General features: G+C 43.6%; 1 protein-coding gene and 1 long non-coding RNA gene across 13 annotated transcripts; one reads left to right on the top strand and one right to left on the bottom strand.

The window, feature by feature from the left end:
- Positions 1-367: 367 nt before the first annotated feature.
- On the top strand, positions 368-19,767 carry osp (myosin phosphatase Rho interacting protein outspread). Of its 12 annotated transcripts, none has more exons than XM_081993165.1 (19): positions 369-630; positions 4,119-4,199; positions 5,869-5,934; positions 6,014-6,079; positions 6,139-6,350; positions 6,408-6,556; positions 6,758-6,936; positions 7,682-7,914; positions 7,996-8,166; positions 8,250-8,432; positions 8,488-8,767; positions 11,601-13,019; positions 13,069-13,238; positions 15,309-15,494; positions 15,570-15,705; positions 15,763-15,966; positions 16,067-16,204; positions 17,030-18,208; positions 18,380-19,767. In XM_081993165.1, exons 1-17 carry the CDS (start codon positions 523-525, stop codon positions 16,070-16,072), a joined length of 3,849 nt encoding a protein of 1,282 aa, XP_081849291.1. In that variant the 5' UTR covers positions 369-522; the 3' UTR covers positions 16,073-16,204; positions 17,030-18,208; positions 18,380-19,767. The 12 variants fall into 12 exon arrangements, with proteins under 12 accessions (XP_081849294.1, XP_081849291.1, XP_081849290.1 ...); XM_081993164.1 differs by having other exon boundaries at positions 16,859-18,208; XM_081993163.1 differs by having other exon boundaries at positions 16,515-18,208.
- Positions 1,320-1,732, bottom strand: LOC145738361 (uncharacterized). Its single transcript, XR_014180733.1, has 2 exons — positions 1,595-1,732; positions 1,320-1,442 (listed from the first exon to the last, which is right to left on the bottom strand). It is a non-coding gene; the product is annotated as an uncharacterized LOC145738361 (long non-coding RNA).
- Positions 19,768-19,905: the final 138 nt, after the last annotated feature.

The raw sequence follows: 19,905 nt of genomic DNA, 5'->3' as shown, positions 1-19,905 counted from the left end.
ATTCTAAAGGCTTTTGGAATGATCTAGAACTATATGGAGACTTTCAGAACGTTCTAGAACCTTCCTGGATATTCTAAAAACTTTCACCAAATTCTAGAAGCTTTTGGAATGATCTAGAATGTTTTGGACTCTTTTAGAAAGTTCTACAAATTTTCAGGAACGTTCTAGAACCTTCCTGATTACAATTTTTCGGCAAAATTGACAAACAAACCACTGACAACAGGCATAACAACCCAGTCAGTTGACGTTTGAAAGCGGCGTTGCCAAATTGTCTCGAGTGTTGGGTGTATGCGCGGTTGCCTAATCGACATAGAAACGGATCGTACCCGTCCATCTTCTTTCGCGTGACGTCACCGTGGGGCGCGATGCGCGACGGAATGTTCCAGTTGGAGCGCAACCATCGTGCGGGACGGTTTAGTGACAGTTGACGTGCGCCCGATCATCTTCGCTCGCGGAAAATGTCGTTTTCGCCGTGTCCAGCTCGGTGAGGACGTTTCGAATTGTGCGGCCATCGTCGGGACGATGTCTCAGTGCAGAAAGTTCGCACCGAACATCTTTCACAAATCGAAATGTTCGAATTGTTTCCGACAAAAGGAGGAACACACCGCGGAGGCTTTGGAATGCAATCGGGTAGGTTTTTCGGTATTTCCTGCTGCTGCTTATTTACACGTCTCCCATACACACAATCGTCACGCGTTATGTATTTAACTACATAAGCGCAGAGGATGATGTGTGTGTATAGGTATATAGGCAATCCCATGATAATTAACCGGTCTGACAAGTATATACAGGGTGATTCACGCAAGGTTGCCACTGCCAATAGCTTAAAACATCACAAAAACGGGGGGAAAGTGTCTTGAAATTAGTTCTAAACTTACCTTCTCCACTAGTCCGGTGGGGGTGAGGATGCCTCCGTTTAAACCCCCATTTTCCCAGGTAATTGGGGCTGCAGCACCCCAACCACTTACACTCACACGACCGGGACACTGTAACGCACATTTTGAGGTACTTTTCACCACTCAAACCGCACTTTTACCGGGAAATTCAGCTGGAGAACCCCCAGCGTTTGCCCCATTCAACCTACATAAACAACAAATATGGCCGCCGCCAGGGGGTTGACCAATCGGGAGGGTCGATGTCATTGATCGTCCAGTGTTGCCAGACGTACAGGGTATGAGTTGGAAAACAAGTTTAATCGAAATGTGTTTCCTTTGGTTGGTAAAGTTGTCATTTCACCTTTAAGGGAAAACGTCATATACAACAGAATACCACTACAAAGCTGTATTTATAGCTTGACGGTCTCGATTTATTTTTCCAACCAAAAAAAAAAAAACAACAATCCTGTAGTTGAACAAGACGTGGCAACAGCGTTTGACAATTGACAGTTGCCCGATCCCACCCTCCTGATTGGTCTAGTTACTAGGGGCGGCCATGTTGTTTACCTGTAATGGGGAAAGAGGGCTTTGGTTTAAAATCTTCCTGCTGAATTTTGGGGTAAAAGTGCGGTTTGAGCGGTGAAAAGTACTTCAAAATGTTCGTTGCAGTGTCCCGGACGTGTGAGTGTAAGTGGTTGGGGTGCTACAGCCTCAATTACCTGAGAAAACGGGGGTTTCAACCGGTCATCCTCACCCACACCAAAAGGTAGGTTTCAAAGCAGATTTTTCAGTGAAACCCAAGGAAAAACTAGTTCAGATCCCTTACCATGCATTTTCCAAACCTTTCCGGGAATTTTAAACTCATTTTTAACCCGAAAAACTTTAACCCCCTTTGGGTGCCACAAAATGGCCGACACCCTGTGCAGTGTGCACACTTGATTCATTTTAACTGGCACACTGTTGCTAGATTTATGCTTGTAAGCACTGTTGCCAAGTCAAGTACCAAAACAATGGTTCTCCCTGTATATAAAGTTGGTTCCTAAATAAATCCCAGTGTAAGTAGCATTTCATTCACCATTTTGTCAGGTTCAGATCAGTAATTCGCACATTCTTATGCCAGTAATTAGTGAAATTCAATTAGTGAGGTTAAGAATCGTAATAGCGTAAAGGAAAGTAAAAAATTAGTTATTCACGTGTTAGAAGGAGATACTTTCAGTGTGTTAACCTTAGAAGGTCAACAACCTTACATACACAGTACACTTAATAAGGATTTATTGACTGTTTTTCAATTATTTGTGCCACTTATTACTATATATACAGGGTGGTCTAGCAAAAACTGAACTGGACAAGTTTGGTTGTACACAACACTTGGGTGCTTAATCAATTTTCCATATTTTGTTAACCACCCTGTAACTGTCAAAAAAATTACCCAGAGAGAGAGATGTACATACAGCGTGTGTGTGTGTGTGAGAGAGAGAGAGGGAAAAATAAAAAATGATAATAAAACAAGGCAATGGCACACCGACCGGCATCCTGGGCCGAATTCCTAACTGTTTTACCTTGAATGGCCTAAGGCCGGTTCCCCACGTTTGAATGGCCGCCTCTAATGTATACACGGCCTTAAGGGGAAAAAAAGCCGGACCCGCATCTGTATTTTGTCTAGGTGACACCTTGTAACGCCGCAAATGTGACGTTTGACAGCGGCAACGGATAGCCAATGAAATTAGCTTTCTAACGATATGGCAACGTTGCTTTGTAAGTTGTACGGTTTGGCCGCTAGAGGGTTGCAAAGTCAACCAATTTTTGTTGCACTTTTTCAGTACACCCCTTCATTCAAACTTAATTTACTCACTTATTTGGTACACTTTGTATAAACTTTTATACGTCAATGGATAGCCAATGAAATAAGCTTTGTAACGATATGGCAACATTGCGCGAGTAAAATTAGTTTTTCCACGATACCCTGTATATTGCGGCACTAAAAATACGCACCATTTCCCAGGGCACACATGGCACACTCGATTTTAAAATTAGACGCGGGAAACGACATTGTTCGGCTCGTGAAAGTATTAAAGAACAGTGAACCTGTCACATGGGCACGTGCTGGTTCCGCAATTTTTATAGCTCCATGGGACGCCAACTTTGACGCCCTCTAGCGGCCAAACCATATAACTAACCCATCAACTTTTATACGTCAATGGAAAGCTTGTTTCGTTGGCTATCCATTGACGTATAAAACTTTATACAGAGTGTACCGAAAAAGTGAGTAATTTGGGGTTAAGTGAGTAGGTGCACTGAAAATTTGAGGAAAGTTGTAGCTCAACTTTAACGCCCTCCAGCGGCCAAACCATATAACTAACCCATCAACTTTTATATGTCAATGGAAAGCTTGTTTCATTGGCTATCCATTGACGTATAAAACTTTATACAGAGTGTACCAAATAAGGGAGTTATTTAGGTTTGAATGATTTGGTGCACTGAAAATTTGAGAAAAGTTGTCAGTGCAACTTTGACGCCCTCTAGCGGCCAAATCATATAACTAACCCATCAACTTTTATACGTCAATGGAAAGCTTGTTTCGTTGGCTATCCATTGACGTATAAAACTTTATACAGAGTGTACCAAATAAGGAAGTTATTTAAGTTTGAATGATTTGGTGCACTGAAAATTTGAGAAAAGTTGTTAGTGCAACTTTGACGCCCTCTAGCGGCCAAATCATATAACTAACCGATCAACTTTTATATGTCAATGGAAAGCTTGTTTCGTTGGCTATCCATTGACGTATAAAACTTTATACAGAGTGTACCGAAAAAGTGAGTAATTTGGGGTTAAGTGAGTTGGTGCACTGAAAATTTGAGGAAAGTTGTAGCTCAACTTTAACGCCCCCCAGCGGCCAAACCGTGCAACCTATCAACTCATGCAGCCATATCATTAGAAAGCCCATTTCATTAGCTATCCATCGACGTATAAAACTTTATACAGAGTGTCCCAAATAAGTGAGTAATTTGGGTCTGAATGGAGGAGTGTGTGTGTGTTGTATTCGTGTGGGTGTCACGTGACTGTTACAGTATATAAACGCCTCGATTACAATAATAATGATGAATTTATTAATTTGGAATACAATGGCATTGTAGTAATTTCTATTCTGTGACGTCCTACCCGCTTTTGTTTTCAAAAAAACAAAATGGCGGATGGTCTAGTTATTTCATTTGTTTCTGGGTTTAACGATGCTTTTTTGTTTAGGCCAGTCGGTCCATAGCCAGAAGCGGGTACCTGTTTGTGGCACCAGATTGGGATTTTTCGGTACCACTGAATCGTACCAAGGTAAGTCGTAAAAAGCCCACCAATAAGCCAGTTTAAACGGTTTTTTTTGCAAAAAACTTTGAGGCCCTCTAGCGGCCAAACGGTAAAACTTTTTGTGCCAAGTTGTCATATCGTTAGAAAGCCCTTTTCATGGGTTTTCCATTGATGTATAAATTTATATACAAAGTGTCTCAAATAAGCGAGTAATTTCAATTTGAATGACTCGGTGTACGAAAAATTTGCCAAAAAATTGGGGGAAACTTTGAAGCCCTCTAGCGGCCAAACGGTAAAACATTTTGTGCCAAGGTGTCATATCGTTAGAAAGCCCTTTTCATGGGCTTTCCATTGATGTATAAATTTATATACAAAGTGTCTCAAATAAGCGAGTAATTTCAATTTGAATGACTCGGTGTACGAAAAATTTGTAAAAAAATTGGGGGAAACTTTGAGGCCCTCTAGCGGCCAAACGGTAAAACATTTTGTGCCAAGTTGTCATATCGTTAGAAAGCCCTTTTCATGGGCTTTCCATTGATGTATAAATTTATATACAAAGTGTCTCAAATAAGCGAGTAATTTCAATTTGAATGACTCGGTGTACGAAAAATTTGCAAAAAAATTGGGGGAAACTTTGAAGCCCTCTAGCGGCCAAACGGTAAAACATTTTGTGCCACGTTGTCATATCGTTAGAAAGCCCTTTTAATGGGCTTTCCATTGATGTATAAATTTATATACAAAGTGTCTCAAATAAGCGCGTAATTTCAATTTGAATGACTCGGTGTACGAAAAATTTGCAAAAAAATTGGGGGAAACTTTGAAGCCTTCTAGCGGCCAAACGGTAAAACATTTTGTGCCAAGTTTTCATATCGTTAGAAAGCCCTTTTCATGGGCTTTCCATTGATGTATAAATTTATATACAAAGTGTCTCAAATAAGCGCGTAATTTCAATTTGAATGACTCGGTGTACGAAAAATTTGCAAAAAAATTGGGGGAAACTTTTAAGCCCTCTAGCGGCTAAACGGTAAAACATTTTGTGCCAAGTTGTCATATCGTTAGAAAGCCCTTTTCATGGGTTTTCCATTGATGTATAAATTTATATACAAAGTGTCTCAAATAAGCGAGTAATTTCAATTTGAATTACCCGGTGTACGAAAAATTTGCAAAAAAATTGGGGGAAACTTTGAAGCCCTCTAGCGGCTAAACGGTAAAACATTTTGTGCCAAGTTGTCATATCGTTAGAAAGCCCTTTTCATGGGCTTTCCATTGATGTATAAATTTATATACAAAGTGTCTCAAATAAGCGAGTAATTTCAATTTGAATTACCCGGTGTACGAAAAATTTGCAAAAAAATTGGGGGAAACTTTGAAGCCCTCTAGCGGCTAAACGGTAAAACATTTTGTGCCAAGTTGTCATATCGTTAGAAAGCCCTTTTCATGGGCTTTCCATTGATGTATAAATTTATGTACAAAGTGTTTGAAATAAGCGAGTAATTTCAATTTGAATGACTCGATGTACGAAAAATTTTCAAAAAAATTGGGGGAAACTTTGAGGCCCTCTAGCGGCCAAACGGTAAAACATTTTGTGCCAAGGTGTCATATCGTTAGAAAGCCCTTTTCATGGGCTTTCCATTGATGTATAAATTTATATACAAAGTGTTTGAAATTAAATTTGGCAACGTTGTTTTCCTTCCAGAGATGGCAACGGAGATGGTTCGTGTTGTACGACGATGGCGAATTGAACTATTCAGTGGACGAACACGTAAGTTGCGATACTCGCTTTCCTCCATATTGTCTCGTTCAAAATGGCGGAAAGCGAGTATTCCCGATGATTTTTCTAGCCGGACACGATACCGCAAGGCTCGGTGGACATGTCCAAAGTTCTGGAGGTGACGGGAGCGGAACAGGTAGGTTCCTAGTTATTTGGTGAGTGGGCGTGGCCTTGATTGCGATTGGCTTTGACAAGGTAACCGGCCATCCCCACTCTTTGGCATTGACCAGTCCGGATCGGGTGACGTTCGTCAAGGCGGCGAGTCGCGAGGACGCCCGATGGTGGGCGGAACTTTTGGCGGTGTTTCCGCGCCGCCACAAACGTAACGCCACCTTTCCGGGTGGCCGTGCCTCGCCCAGTCTACCACAGTTGGGGCGTAGCGCCAGTCCGCAGCCGCCCCGACCACGGTAAGTTCTGATTGGGGGGGGGGGCGGGGCTTGACTGAAACGTCATTTGTTTTTAAGGCATCTGAGCGTATCGGGGCCGTCTCCTCGTGCAAACTTTGAGACTCCGCCCCTGAAAGAGGAACGAGAATTGCCACCCAACGAGATGAAAAAGGATGGATGGGATCCGGGGGTTGTGGTGGAGCATACCACACCCTTAATTCGAAAAGGTGCGTCCGTTACTTTAAATCCCTCTAGCGTCCAAATTATTTGACCACATTTTTTTGAAAGCTCACAGTCTGTACTGTCATTTTGCTTCGGTGACTTTTTGACGTAACTCGTCAAATAAGCGAGTTATTTGAGGTTAAAGTCCACGCTAAATCAGTTTGGCAACGCGGCGCCATCAGTCATTTGTTTTCGGCGCTTTCCAGATTACGTCATCAGTTCGGGGTCGCCCCCCACCCGCGACAAACTGCGGTGCGACGACAAGGCGCGCGTGCGCCGCGATTGGCGCAACGAACGTCTCCGAGACATTGCGACAGCGCTGACGGACCGATCGCCCGAATCCAGTTTGGCGCTGCCCTCCGAAGGACTGTTGCACCTCAAAAAGGTCAGTTCTACGAAACGTCACCTGTCAAAAAGACAATTTGACAGTCAAAGTCAGGGTTAACGCGTTTTCCAGGAAATTTTAACGTAAAATGACGGTTCTAGCTCGAAAAGCAAAAAAGTCTGTTTTCGGTGTGGAAAAGACACTTTCCGCACCGAAATTTAAAAAAAAATGTTTTTTTTTTTTTTTGTCCAGTTGACGTCTGTCAGAATTAATCACGTGACCGTCAAAATGTAGTTTAAACTTTGAAATTTTGGTAAATCAAATTGACAGCTGAAATTGTAGAATACACGTCACGTGACTGGGATAATTCAATTTGCTGAGCTTGCAACACTGTAAAAACCGGTTGACGCTGTCAAAAACCGTTGGACATTGTCGAAAAACAGTCACGTGACCGTCAAAATGTAATTTGAACTTTGAAAATTTGGTAAATCAAATTTAGAAAATTGTGACAGCTGACATTGTAAAATACACGTCACGTGACTGGGATAATTTAATTTGCTGAGCTTGCAACACTGTAAAAACCTAAAAACCGGTGGACGTTGTCGAAAAACAGTCACGTGATCGTCAAAATGTAATTTTTCAACCTTGAAATTTTGGTAAATCAAATTGACAGCTGAAATTGTAGAATACACGTCACGTGACGTGGATAAGGTGATTGTTAGGCTTGCGCGACCGTAAAGACCAGTTGACATGTGTCAGAATTAATCACGTGACCACGTGAAAAAAAAGTGTCATCTGTCAACAGGGCTGGTTGTGGTTGAAACAAGCGGAAAACGAGTGGGTGAGACGTTGGACGGTACTGTGCGGTCCCACGTTGAACGTGTACCGGGATCAGGACGAGCACGGTACCCCGGAAATAACCGTCGAACTGTCAACTGTCACCAGTTACGCGGAAACGCCCGCCGACACGAAATACGGCTTTCGGATCGAGTGGGCGGGGCCCGCGTTACGTTTGAGCGCCGTCACTCAAGGCATCCGGTGAGTTGGTCTCCTCGCGACGTTGCCAGCTTTCCGACTAGGTCACGTGTGTGTCTCACTCTCTCTCTCCGCTTTCGACAGATCGAATTGGATGCAGGCGTTAAAGATGGCGGCCCCGATGGCCGTGGGCCACCCCGTCACGCCCAAATCGATGGTGTTTTCCAGCGACGACGAGTACCGAACCGCTTCCGAGGGTGGACGACGCGAATCGGGCGATTGGAGCGAACTGCCACCGTCACCGCCGCTAAACCGGTATTTTGACACTTTTTGACGTTGTTTACTTGAGACAAAAATGTCACAAAATTTGACGCAAAAGCAAAAGTGTCATTTTTGAGTTCCAGGTTGGCGTTGAGGGCGCGACCGCGTTCCCGTTTACCGCGATGTCAGTCGCGTCAGTCAACGTTGGACAGCACGTCCACGGACGAGCTAGATGGCGCCATCGATCCGGTGGCGGAGTTGCAGAAACAGCTCGCGCGATCCGCGCAGGAGATCGCCCAACTCGAACGCCAAATCGCCGGGTAAGCGAATGGGTGGGGTCGCGTGCGAGCCACGTTGCCAAATTGGGTTTTTCAGCTTGAAACAACGCGAAGCGGAGGCGGCGTCCCGCGAACAAACTTACCAGGAACTGCTGGCCGGTTTGGAGGAGCGCAACGCCGCTTTGGCGCAGGACCAGAAGGTGTTGCAACGCAGCCTGGCCGAGAGCCGCACCTACGAGACCAAGTACCGGGCGCTGCGTCAAGAGTGGAACAAACAAAAGCTGACGCAGGACGTGGACGTCGATCGGTTGGACGTCGACGAACTGAAAGACTACTGCCTGGAGCTGCGTTGCCGCTTAGACAAGGCTGTCAAAGAGGTACAATAATTACAGCCTTTTCGAGTGAAATTTGACAGTTAACGTTAAACTGACAGTTGCAATAGATTCCTCGACCCCAAATTAGCCGAAAACGAGTACAAACTCGATTTTTTAAAATTTTGGACGCCATATTGGATTTTCTCGAATTCAATGACAGTTAACGTCAAACTGACAGCTGCAATAGATTCCTCGACCCCAAATTAGCCGAAAACGAGTACAAACTCAATTTTTTAAAATTTTGGCCGCCATATTGGATTTTCTCGAATTCAATGACAATTAACGTCAAATTGACAGTTGCAATAGATTCCCTGACTCCAAATTAACCGAAAACGAGTACAAACTCGATTTTTTAAAATTTTGGCCGCCATATTGGATTTTCTCGAATTCAATGACAATTAACGTCAAATTGACAGTTGCTATAGATTCCCTGACCCCAAATTGGCCGAAAACCAGTACAAACTCGATTTTACAATTTTTGGCCGCCATATTGGATTTTCTCGAATTCAGTGACAGTTAACGTCAAATTGACAGTTGCAATAGATTCCCTGACCCCAAATTTGCCGAAAACCAGTACAAACTCGATTTTACAATTTTTGGCCGCCATATTGGATTTTCTCGAATTCAATGACAGTTAATGTTAAACTGACAGCTGCAATAGATTCCCTGACCCCAAATTAGCCGAAAACGAGTACAAACTCGATTTTTTAAAATTTTGGCCGCCATATTGGATTTTCTCGAATTGAGTGACAGTTAACGTCAAATTGACAGTTGCAATAGATTCCTCGACCCCAAATTAGCCGAAAACGAGTACAAACTCGATTTTTTTAAATTTTGGCCGCCATATTGGATTTTCTCGAATTGAGTGACAGTTAACGTCAAATTGACAGTTGCAATAGATTCCTCGACCCCAAATTAGCCGAAAACCAGTACAAACTCGATTTTACAATTTTTGGACGCCATATTGGATTTTCTCAAATTCAATGACAGTTAACGTCAAATTGACAGTTGCAATAGATTCCCTGACCCCAAATTAGCCAAAAACGAGTACAAACTCGATTTTTTTAAATTTTGGCCGCCATATTGGATTTTCTCAAATTCAATGACAGTTAACGTTAAACTGACAGCTGCAATAGATTCCTCGACCCCAAATTGGCCGAAAACCAGTACAAACTCGATTTTTTAAAATTTTGGCCGCCATATTGGATTTTCTCGAATTCAATGACAGTTAACGTCAAATTGACAGTTGCAATAGATTCCCTGACCCTAAATTAGCCGAAAACGAGTACAAACTCGATTTTTTTAAATTTTGGCCGCCATATTGGATTTTCTCGAATTCAATGACAGTTAACGTCAAATTGACAGTTGCAATAGATTCCCTGACCACAAATTAGCCGAAAACGAGTACAAACTCGATTTTTTAAAATTTTGGCCGCCATATTGGATTTTCTCGAATTCAATGACAGTTAACGTCAAAGTGACAGTTGCAATAGATTCCTCGACCCCCAATTAATCAAAAACGAGTACAAACTCGATTTTTTTAAATTTTGGCCGCCATATTGGATTTTCTCGAATTGAGTGACAGTTAACGTCAAATTGACAGTTGCAATAGATTCCTCGACCCCAAATTAGCCGAAAACGAGTACAAACTCGATTTTTTAAAATTTTGGCCGCCATATTGGATTTTCTCGAATTCAATGACAGTTAACGTCAAATTGACAGTTGCTATAGATTCCCTGACCCCAAATTGGCCGAAAACCAGTACAAACTCGATTTTACAATTTTTGGCCGCCATATTGGATTTTCTCGAATTCAATGACAGTTAATGTTAAACTGACAGCTGCAATAGATTCCCTGACCCCAAATTAGCAGAAAACGAGTACAAACTCGATTTTTTAAAATTTTGGCCGCCATATTGGATTTCCTCGAATTGAGTGACAGTTAACGTCAAATTGACAGTTGCAATAGATTCCCTGACCCCAAATTAACCGAAAACGAGTACAAACTCGATTTTTTAAAATTTTGGCCGCCATATTGGATTTTCTCGAATTCAATGACAGTTAACGTCAAATTGACAGTTGCAATAGATTCCCTGACCCCAAATTAGCCGAAAACGAGTACAAACTCGATTTTTTAAAATTTTGGCCGCCATATTGGATTTTCTCGAATTCAATGACAGTTAACGTCAAATTGACAGTTGCAATAGATTCCCTGACCCCAAATTAGCCGAAAACGAGTACAAACTCGATTTTTTAAAATTTTGGCCGCCATATTAGATTTTCTCGAATTCAATGACAGTTAACGTCAAATTGACAGTTGCAATAGATTCCCTGACCCCAAATTAGCCGAAAAAAAGTACAAACTCGATTTTTTTAAATTTTGGCCGCCATATTGGATTTTCTCGAATCGAGTGACAGTTGTACTTTTAAACTGTATTTAGTAGCTAAGAAACACCAAAATATCTTCATCGTCTCTCAAACTGTCTTCTGAGCCTGAAAATTCTTACCAGAGGACTTCAAACAGTTTATACCAGCTCAGAAACGTCAACTGTCTTTTGCGGTTCAAAAAAACATCAAAATGCCACCAAACTGTCTTCTGAGCAAAAAAAAAAATCAAAATGGCGTCCAAAATTGAGTTTTGAGTTAATTTGGGGTCAGGGAATTCAGTTTAACTGTCAATTTGACGTTAACTGTCACTGAATTCGAGTAAATCCAAAATGGCGGCCAAAATTTTAAAAAATCGAGTTTGTACTCGTTTTTGGCTAATTTGGGGTCGAGGAATCTATTGCAACCGTCAGTTTGACGTCAACTGTAACTTGACGTAATTTTTTCTACAGGTGCGCACCTTGAAACTCACTCTAAAACGGTCCGAGGAGGACTACGACCGTTTGGAGCTGACCAATCACAGTCTGAAGGCCAGTTTGGACCTGACGAAGCGCGAACACCAGTCCGAGGTCGATTTGCTCGTGTCCCGATCGGATTACCTCACGGCGAAGCTGAACCGGGCCGAGAAAGCCCGAAGACGCTCCCTCAATCTGGAGGACAAGGTCGGGGAGCTGGAGGCGAAAATGTCGAGTCTGCAGGACCGCAGGACGGCGAAACGCAGACTGAGACGCTTCAGGAGGAAGAGTTTGGACGGCGGCGAGACGGGGAGACAGTTGGACCGCGACGAGTTGGCCAGGTGGAAGGTGGAGGAGTGTTTGGGGCTGCTGGGTAATCCGACGGAACTGGAGGAATCGCTGCGGGAGCTGCAGGCGATCGTGGGCGGGGGGGACGAGGAGGTGGAGGCGGTGCGCCGTTCCGTCGGTAGCGTGGTGGACCAGTTGCAGCAGGTGCTGTTGAGCAAACTGAACAGTTTGGAGGGGGACGGAAAACTGGAGAAAGTGGCGGAAAAAATGGCGTTCGAACGAATCATAATCGGACGCATCCAGCAAGCTTTGGAAGGTCCTTCGAGCCGATTGGCGGAAAAAGAGGCGCGCGAAACGGGTCACCTGATTGTCGCTCTGCGCAGGAAACTTCAAGGTCAAACTCCGGCAACGGTGGCCACGCCCAAAACGAGCGCCGCCTACTTAACCAAAATCCTAACCAAATACTTTATCAGCCTCGGACAGGGCTACCGCGCCCTCAGATCGGTAACCCTGCAACCTCAATCGCCCTCCCTGCAATCCTTGTTGGAGCAACAGCGCAAAATCCACGAAATGTACCGCGCCTACTACGAATCAAAGTTGACGCGACTGACCGGCCATCTGGACGGTCTGAACGAACTGACGTCGCAAATTGCGCGGCGCGAACTGTGCGCAAACCAGCTGGGTCAGGCGCTGCGCAAAGCGGCCAGAACGTACCAAGCCCACTTCGATGCGGACCAGAGCAATTGTTTCGCTTTCTACGCGTCGGAGCGGGCCGCGCTCGAGCTGTGGTCCGATTCGGTCGCGGTTCGTCTACGGCACGAGATCGATAACGTGGTCGCGTCGCTCCCGCGCGTTCCCAGCGAAACGGCAACGCCGCCGGGAGAGTTGCGCGAGTTTGCCGACGTGGTGGCGCACAAGGCGCTGATCGACGCGCGCATCGACGTTCTGACCGGTCGGTTCGAGGACGAGCTGAGCCGAAACGAGGACGGGCCCGCGCGATGCTGGTTCGACAGGCAACACTATCTGGAGGAGTTGCGCGACGAACCCGGATTGGTCGGAGCCGATTTGGAGGCGGAGTTTCTCTGCATGCTCGACCAATCGCTCGCCGATTTGGGCGGATTCGATGAGGTGAGGTCACAAAAGTCAAAATTTTGACAGATTAGACGTGCGCGTTTAGGTTATGGAGCAGACGAAGGAGGTGCAAACGCGACTGGACGAGTTTCGACGCGACGGCGCCGATCTCGCGCTGATCGACAACTGGAATGACGTGTGTCAGAAATGTCAAACGTTGCACGACAGTTTGGAGAAAATGCGACGTTTGATCGGTAACGGCGGACCGATACGAAGGTAAAAGTTTGTTGAAAAGTTTTAGTGTTTTTTTTTTTATTTTTTTTTTAGTTTTTTAGTTTTTTTTATTAGTGGGTCACTATTTTTGGTCACCCTGTATGCAATTTTTTGGGAAAATTTTTTTGATCTACAAACACACAAACTGACAGCTAATAACGTCAAAACCAGTCCGATTTCACTAGGCTTGATGGTACTCGTTTTCGACTAATTTGGGGACGGGGAATCCATTCCCGTTGTCAAAATGACAGTAGCTGTCACCCAGTTCGAGAAACTGGCGATTTCTGGGTTATTTGTGGAGATATCAAAAAAGTGATTTCACCACTGAATTGGGCTTCTTCAAATTAGTCCAAAACCACTCTTTTCTCGTTTGGTTCCGGTTAAAAACGCTTGAGATGCATTATTGTTAATCTGTCACTTTGACAGCTAATAACGTCAAAACCAGTCCGATTTCACTAGACTTGATGGTACTCGTTTTCGACTAATTTGGGGACGGGGAATCCATTCTAGCTGTCAAAATGACAGTAGCTGTCACCCAGTTCGAGAAACTGGCGATTTCTGGGTTATTTGTGGAGATATCAAAAAAGTGATTTCACCACTGAATTGGGCTTCTTCAAATTAGTCCAAAACCACTCTTTACTCATTTTGTTTAGATAAAAAACGCTTGAGATGCATTATTGTTAATCTGTCACTTTGACAGCTAATAACGTCAAAACCAGTCCGATTTCACTAGTCTTGATGGTACTCGTTTTCGACTAATTTGGGGACGGGGAATCCATTCCAGCTGTCAAAATGACAGTAGCTGTCACCCAGTTCGAGAAACTGGCGATTTCTGGGTTATTTGTGGAGATATCAAAAAAGTGATTTCACCACTGAATTGGGCTTCTTCAAATTAGTCCAAAACCACTCTTTACTCATTTTGTTTAGATAAAAAACGCTTGAGATGCATTATTGTTAATCTGTCACTTTGACAGCTAATAACGTCAAAACCAGTCCGATTTCACTAGACATGATGGTACTCGTTTTCGACTAATTTGGGGACGGGGAATCCATTCCCGTTGTCAAAATGACAGTAGCTGTCACCCAGTTCGAGAAACTGGCGATTTCTGGGTTATTTGTGGAGATATCAAAAAAGTGATTTCACCACTGAATTGGGCTTCTTCAAATTAGTCCAAAACCACTCTTTACTCATTTTGTTTAGATAAAAAACGCTTGAGATGCATTATTGTTAATCTGTCACTTTGACAGCTAATAACGTCAAAACCAGTCCGATTTCACTAGTCTTGATGGTACTCGTTTTCGACTAATTTGGGGACGGGGAATCCATTCCAGCTGTCAAAATGACAGTAGCTGTCACCCAGTTCGAGAAACTGGCGATTTCTGGGTTGTTTGAGGAGATATCAAAAAAGTGATTTCACCAATAAATTGGGCACCCCAAAATTGGTCAAAAACCACCCGTCACTCGTTTTGTTTAGATAAACAAAAAATAACCGAATTACAGGGTGTTCAAGTTTTTAGCTCAAAGTGCTTTAAATCAGTTTTTGGTAAAAATCTCGAAAACTATTTTTGGTCACCCTGTATGCAATTTTTTGGGGAAAATTTTTTGATTTACATCACTGGAAAGAGCAGTTCAAGATGGTTCTTTTGAGTGGTTGAACCACCCTGTACCTCAAAAAATAACCGAGTTACAGGGTGTTCAAGTTTTTGGGTCAAAAGTGCTTTAAGTCAGTTTTTGGTAAAAATCTCGAAAACGGTTAAAGTTACAAAAAAATTGCACGAAAGCAAAAACCTTCCTAATGAACCACTGAACCTGACTACGTAACGCACGAACCCCAATTCAATTACCTGTGTACAGGGTGGACACAAGAATGTTAGTGGGTCACTATTTTTGGTCACCCTGTATGCAATTTTTTGGGGAAAATTTTTTGATTTACATCACTGGAAAGAGCAGTTCAAGACGGTTCTTTTGAGTGGTTGAACCACCCTGTAGTCCAGAAAATAACCGAAAAAAAGTGGTTTTTGACATAAATCTGGAAAATTGTCAATTTTTTTTGTTTTTTTTTTTTGGTAAAGATCCGATAGTCAGAAAGACCAAAGAACCCATCTGGGTACCGAGTACCTGACGCAAGCGGAACAGCTGAGGGCGGCGTACCGTTACGCTTTGGCCTCGTGCAAGGAACGCCACCAGATGGCGGACCTGGAGCAGTTGCAACTGTTGTGCGACAAAGTCCTCAATTCCATGGACCAATGGCATCGCAGGTAGGCGTTTTGTCCGCCATTTTGTTTTTTTCCGTTAAATGTGAGCAAGTTTACGCGCGCACGCGCGCACCGCAGAACGATCCAACAAATGCGGGAAACGCACGCGCACGAACTGGAAACGCTCCGCCAGGAAAAGGAGCAAGCGTTGGCGGAGGAAACGCAGGCAACGCTGGCCGCTTTGGACGCGATGCGCAAAGCCCACGTGGCCGAGGTAAACCCCCCCCCGCCCGCTTTTAGTGCGCAACAATTTGGCAACGTTGTTGCGTAGGTTCAGCGTGAGGTGGCGCGGTTCAAGCGAGAGTACGCGCGGCAACAGCGCGACGAAATTGTCGATTTGTCCGACCGATTGTCGGTGAAATCGTTGGAAGCGGCAGCGTTGGAGGAACAGCTCGGCAGCGCCACCCGGCAGTTGGCGCAAGCGCAACAACGCATTCTACACCTCGAACGGAACCCGCAGCTCTCGTCTATGCAGGTAAGCGCGTGACCGCCATTTTGTGTAACCCCAAACACACAAAATGGCGGTTTCCTTGTAAAACTGCGCCACCCTGTACACATTTTTCTGTTTGTTGCAGAACTGACGTGCGTATCCGAGAGCAACACTCGCTAGTCGTTTTAATTAAACCTCAGTAATCTACAGTCCGTCTCGCGACTAGTGGCAGTGACGTAATAATTGTCGTTCAAAAAAAAATACGATTTCCACCTCAATGAAAGTAATTTTGACAGTGACGTGACTGTCAAACGTCAGAACTGTCAAAATTGTCTTCGTGAAGCGGTAAATTGTATTCGTTTGGTTCCGGTGACGTTTCCCAAACTGTCCAGCCCAGAAATGCGATTTCCACCTCCATGAAGGTAATTTTGACAGTTGTGACAGCTACTTAACGTCAAACCTAACCCCAAACTGCCTGTCAAACGTCAGAACTGTCAAAATTGTCTTTGTGAAGCGGTAAAATGTATTCGTTTGGTTCCGGTGACGTTTCCCAAACTGTCCAGCCCAGAAATGCGATTTCCACCTCAATGAAGGTAATTTTGACAGTTGTGACAGCTGCTTGACATCCAACCAAACCCCAAACTGACTGTCAAACGTCAGAACTGTCAAAATTGTCTTTGTGAAGCGGTAAATTGTATTCGTTTGGTTCCGGTGACGTTTCCCAAACTGTCCAGCCCAGAAATGCGATTTACACCTCCATGAAGGTAATTTTGACAGTTGTGACAGCTGCGTGACATGCAACCAAACCCCAAATTGACTGTCAAACGTCAGAACTGTCAAAAAATTGTCTTTGTGAAGCGGTAAAATGTATTCGTTTGATTCCGGTGACGTTTCCTAAACTGTCCAGCCCAGAAATGCGATTTCCACCTCAATGAAGGTAATTTTGACAGTTGTGACAGCTGCTTGACATCCAACCAAACCCTAAACTGCCTGTCAAACGTCAGAACTGTCAAAATTGTCTTTGTGAAGCGGTAAAATGTATTCGTTTGGTTCCGGTGACGTTTCCCAAACTGTTCAGCCCAGAAATGCGATTTCCACCTCAATGAAGGTAATTTTGACAGTTGTGACAGCTGCTTGACGTCCAACCAAACCCCAAACTGACTGTCAAACGTCAAAATTGTCTTTGTGAGTCGGTAAAATGTATTCGTTTGCTTCCGGTGACGTTTCCCAAACTGTCCAGCCCAGAAATGCGATTTACACCTCAATGAAGGTAATTTTGACAGTTGTGACAGCTGCTTGACGTCCAACCAAACCCCAAACTGCCTGTCAAACGTCAGAACTGTCAAAATTGTCTTTGTGAAGCGGTAAATTGTATTCGTTTGATTCCGGTGACGTTTCCTAAACTGTTCAGCCAAGAAATGCGATTTCCACCTCCATGAAGGTAATTTTGACAGTTGTGACAGCTGCTTGACATCCAACCAAACCCCAAACTGACTGTCAAACGTCAAAATTGTCTTCGTGAATCGGTAAAATGTATTCGTTTGGTTCCGGTGACGTTTCCCAAACTATCCAGCCCAGAAATGCGATTTCCACCTCCATGAAGGTAATTTTGACAGTTGTGACAGCTGCTTGACATCCAACCAAACCCTAAACTGACTGTCAAACGTCAAAACTGTCAAAATTGTCTTTGTGAAGCGGTAAATTGTATTCGTTTGGTTCCGGTGACGTTTCCCAAACTGTCCAGCCCAGAAATGCGATTTCCACCTCCATGAAGGTAATTTTGACAGTTGTGACAGCTGCGTGACATGCAACCAAACCCCAAACTGCCTGTCAAACGTCAGAACTGTCAAAATTGTCTTTGTGAAGCGGTAAATTGTATTCGTTTGGTTCCGGTGACGTTTCCCAAACTGTCCAGCCCAGAAATGCGATTTACACCTCCATGAAGGTAATTTTGACAGTTGTGACAGCTGCTTGACATGCAACCAAACCCCAAACTGACTGTCAAACGTCAGAACTGTCAAAATTGTCTTTGTGAAGCGGTAAATTGTATTCGTTTGGTTCCGGTGACGTTTCCCAAACTGTCCAGCCCAGAAATGCGATTTACACCTCCATGAAGGTAATTTTGACAGTTGTGACAGCTGCTTGACATGCAACCAGACCCCAAACTGCCTGTCAAACGTCAGAACTGTCAAAATTGTCTTTGTGAAGCGGTAAAATGTATTCGTTTGGTTCCGGTGACGTTTCCCAAACTGTCCAGCCCAGAAATGCGATTTACATCTCCATGAAGGTAATTTTGACAGTTGTGACAGTTGCTTGACATGCAACCAGACCCCAAACTGCCTGTCAAACGTCAGAACTGTCAAAATTGTCTTTGTGAAGCGGTAAAATGTATTCGTTTGGTTCCGGTGACGTTTCCTAAACTGTCCAGCCCAGAAATGCGATTTACACCTCAATGAAGGTAATTTTGACAGTTGTGACAGCTGCTTGACATCCAACCAAACCCCAAACTGACTGTCAAACGTCAAAACTGTCAAAATTGTCTTTGTGAAGCGGTAAATTGTATTCGTTTGGTTCCGGTGACGTTTCCCAAACTGTTCAGCCCAGAAGTGCGATTTCCACCTCCATGAAGGTAATTTTGACGGTTGTGACAGCTGCTTGACATGCAACCAAACCCTAAACTGACTGTCAAACGTCAGAACTGTCAAAATTGTCTTTGTGAAGCGGTAAAATGTATTCGTTTGGTTCCGGTGACGTTTCCCAAACTGTTCAGCCCAGAAATGCGATTTACACCTCCATGAAGGTAATTTTGACAGTTGTGACAGCTGCTTGACATCCAACCAAACCCTAAACTGCCTGTCAAACGTCAGAACTGGTAAAATTGTCTTCGTGAAGCGGTAAATTGTATTCGTTTGGTTCCGGTGACGTTTCCCAAACTGTTCAGCCCAGAAATGCGATTTACACCTCCATGAAGGTAATTTTGACGGTTGTGACAGCTGCTTGACATGCAACCAAACCCCAAACTGACTGTCAAACGTCAGAACTGTCAAAATTGTCTTTGTGAAGCGGTAAATTGTATTCGTTTGGTTCCGGTGACGTTTCCCAAACTGTCTAGCCCAGAAGTGCGATTTACACCTCCATGAAGGTAATTTTGACAGTTGTGACAGCTGCTTGACGTCAAACCAAACCCTAAACTGACTGTCAAACGTCAGAACTGTCAAAATTGTCTTTGTGAAGCGGTAAAATGTATTCGTTTGGTTCCGGTGACGTTTCCCAAACTGTCCAGCCCAGAAATGCGATTTACACCTCCATGAAGGTAATTTTGACAGTTGTGACAGCTGCTTGACATCCAACCAAACTCTAAACTGACTGTCAAACGTCAGAACTGTCAAAATTGTCTTTGTGAAGCGGTAAAATGTATTCATTTGGTTCCGGTGACGTTTCCCAAACTATCCAAGCAAAAAAAGCCGATTTACACCTCCATGAAGGTAATTTTGACAGATGTGACAAGGAAAAAAGTGTCATTTGTCAAAATTTTTGAAAAACATGTCAAGTACTAATACACAAGTGTCAACGTGACGTCACAATTGATGTCGTCACTGCCACTTGTTCCGGCGAGACACACAGAGAGTACATAACAAAACTGCAGTACAATTTAGTAATTATTAGTGACGTCACCGTTATGTACAGTTAATTGCACTTGCGCATTTATATACTACCATAAAATTTATTATATATAATTATTATAACCTGTACATTATACATAATATCTCTGTTTTTTTGTTGTTATTACGTGTGTTGGGTTTATCAGGAATGTTTATCATAAATAACAGATTGATTTTAAGAAAATGTGTTTTTCTAACCTCATTTTCGTTTAAACAAAAGTGTCACTGTTAAAGTGACGCTTTTTCAGTGTCACAGTCAAAAAGTTGAACCGAGTGCTATTACGGAACGTACTTTGCGAAACAACCGAACGCCCTCTCTGAA

The sequence above is a fragment of the Ips typographus genome, linkage group LG15 (assembly GCF_016097725.1).
Source record: "Ips typographus isolate SLU linkage group LG15, UJ_Ityp_2.0, whole genome shotgun sequence".
NCBI classification, from domain to species: domain Eukaryota; kingdom Metazoa; phylum Arthropoda; class Insecta; order Coleoptera; family Curculionidae; genus Ips; species Ips typographus.
The sequence above is the reverse complement of the archived record's forward strand: the minus strand, read 5'-3'. Positions and strand labels throughout refer to the sequence as shown.

Bases quoted from the DNA above. Each gene is read 5' to 3' on its own strand.
- osp (XM_081993166.1), top strand. From the start codon at position 523: ATGTCTCAGTGCAGAAAGTTCGCACCGAACATCTTTCACAAATCGAAA. The intron at 8,768-11,600 runs GTACAATAATTA...TTTTTTCTACAG, and splicing joins TAGACAAGGCTGTCAAAGAG to GTGCGCACCTTGAAACTCAC. The intron at 13,020-13,068 runs GTGAGGTCACAA...GTGCGCGTTTAG, and splicing joins ATTTGGGCGGATTCGATGAG to GTTATGGAGCAGACGAAGGA.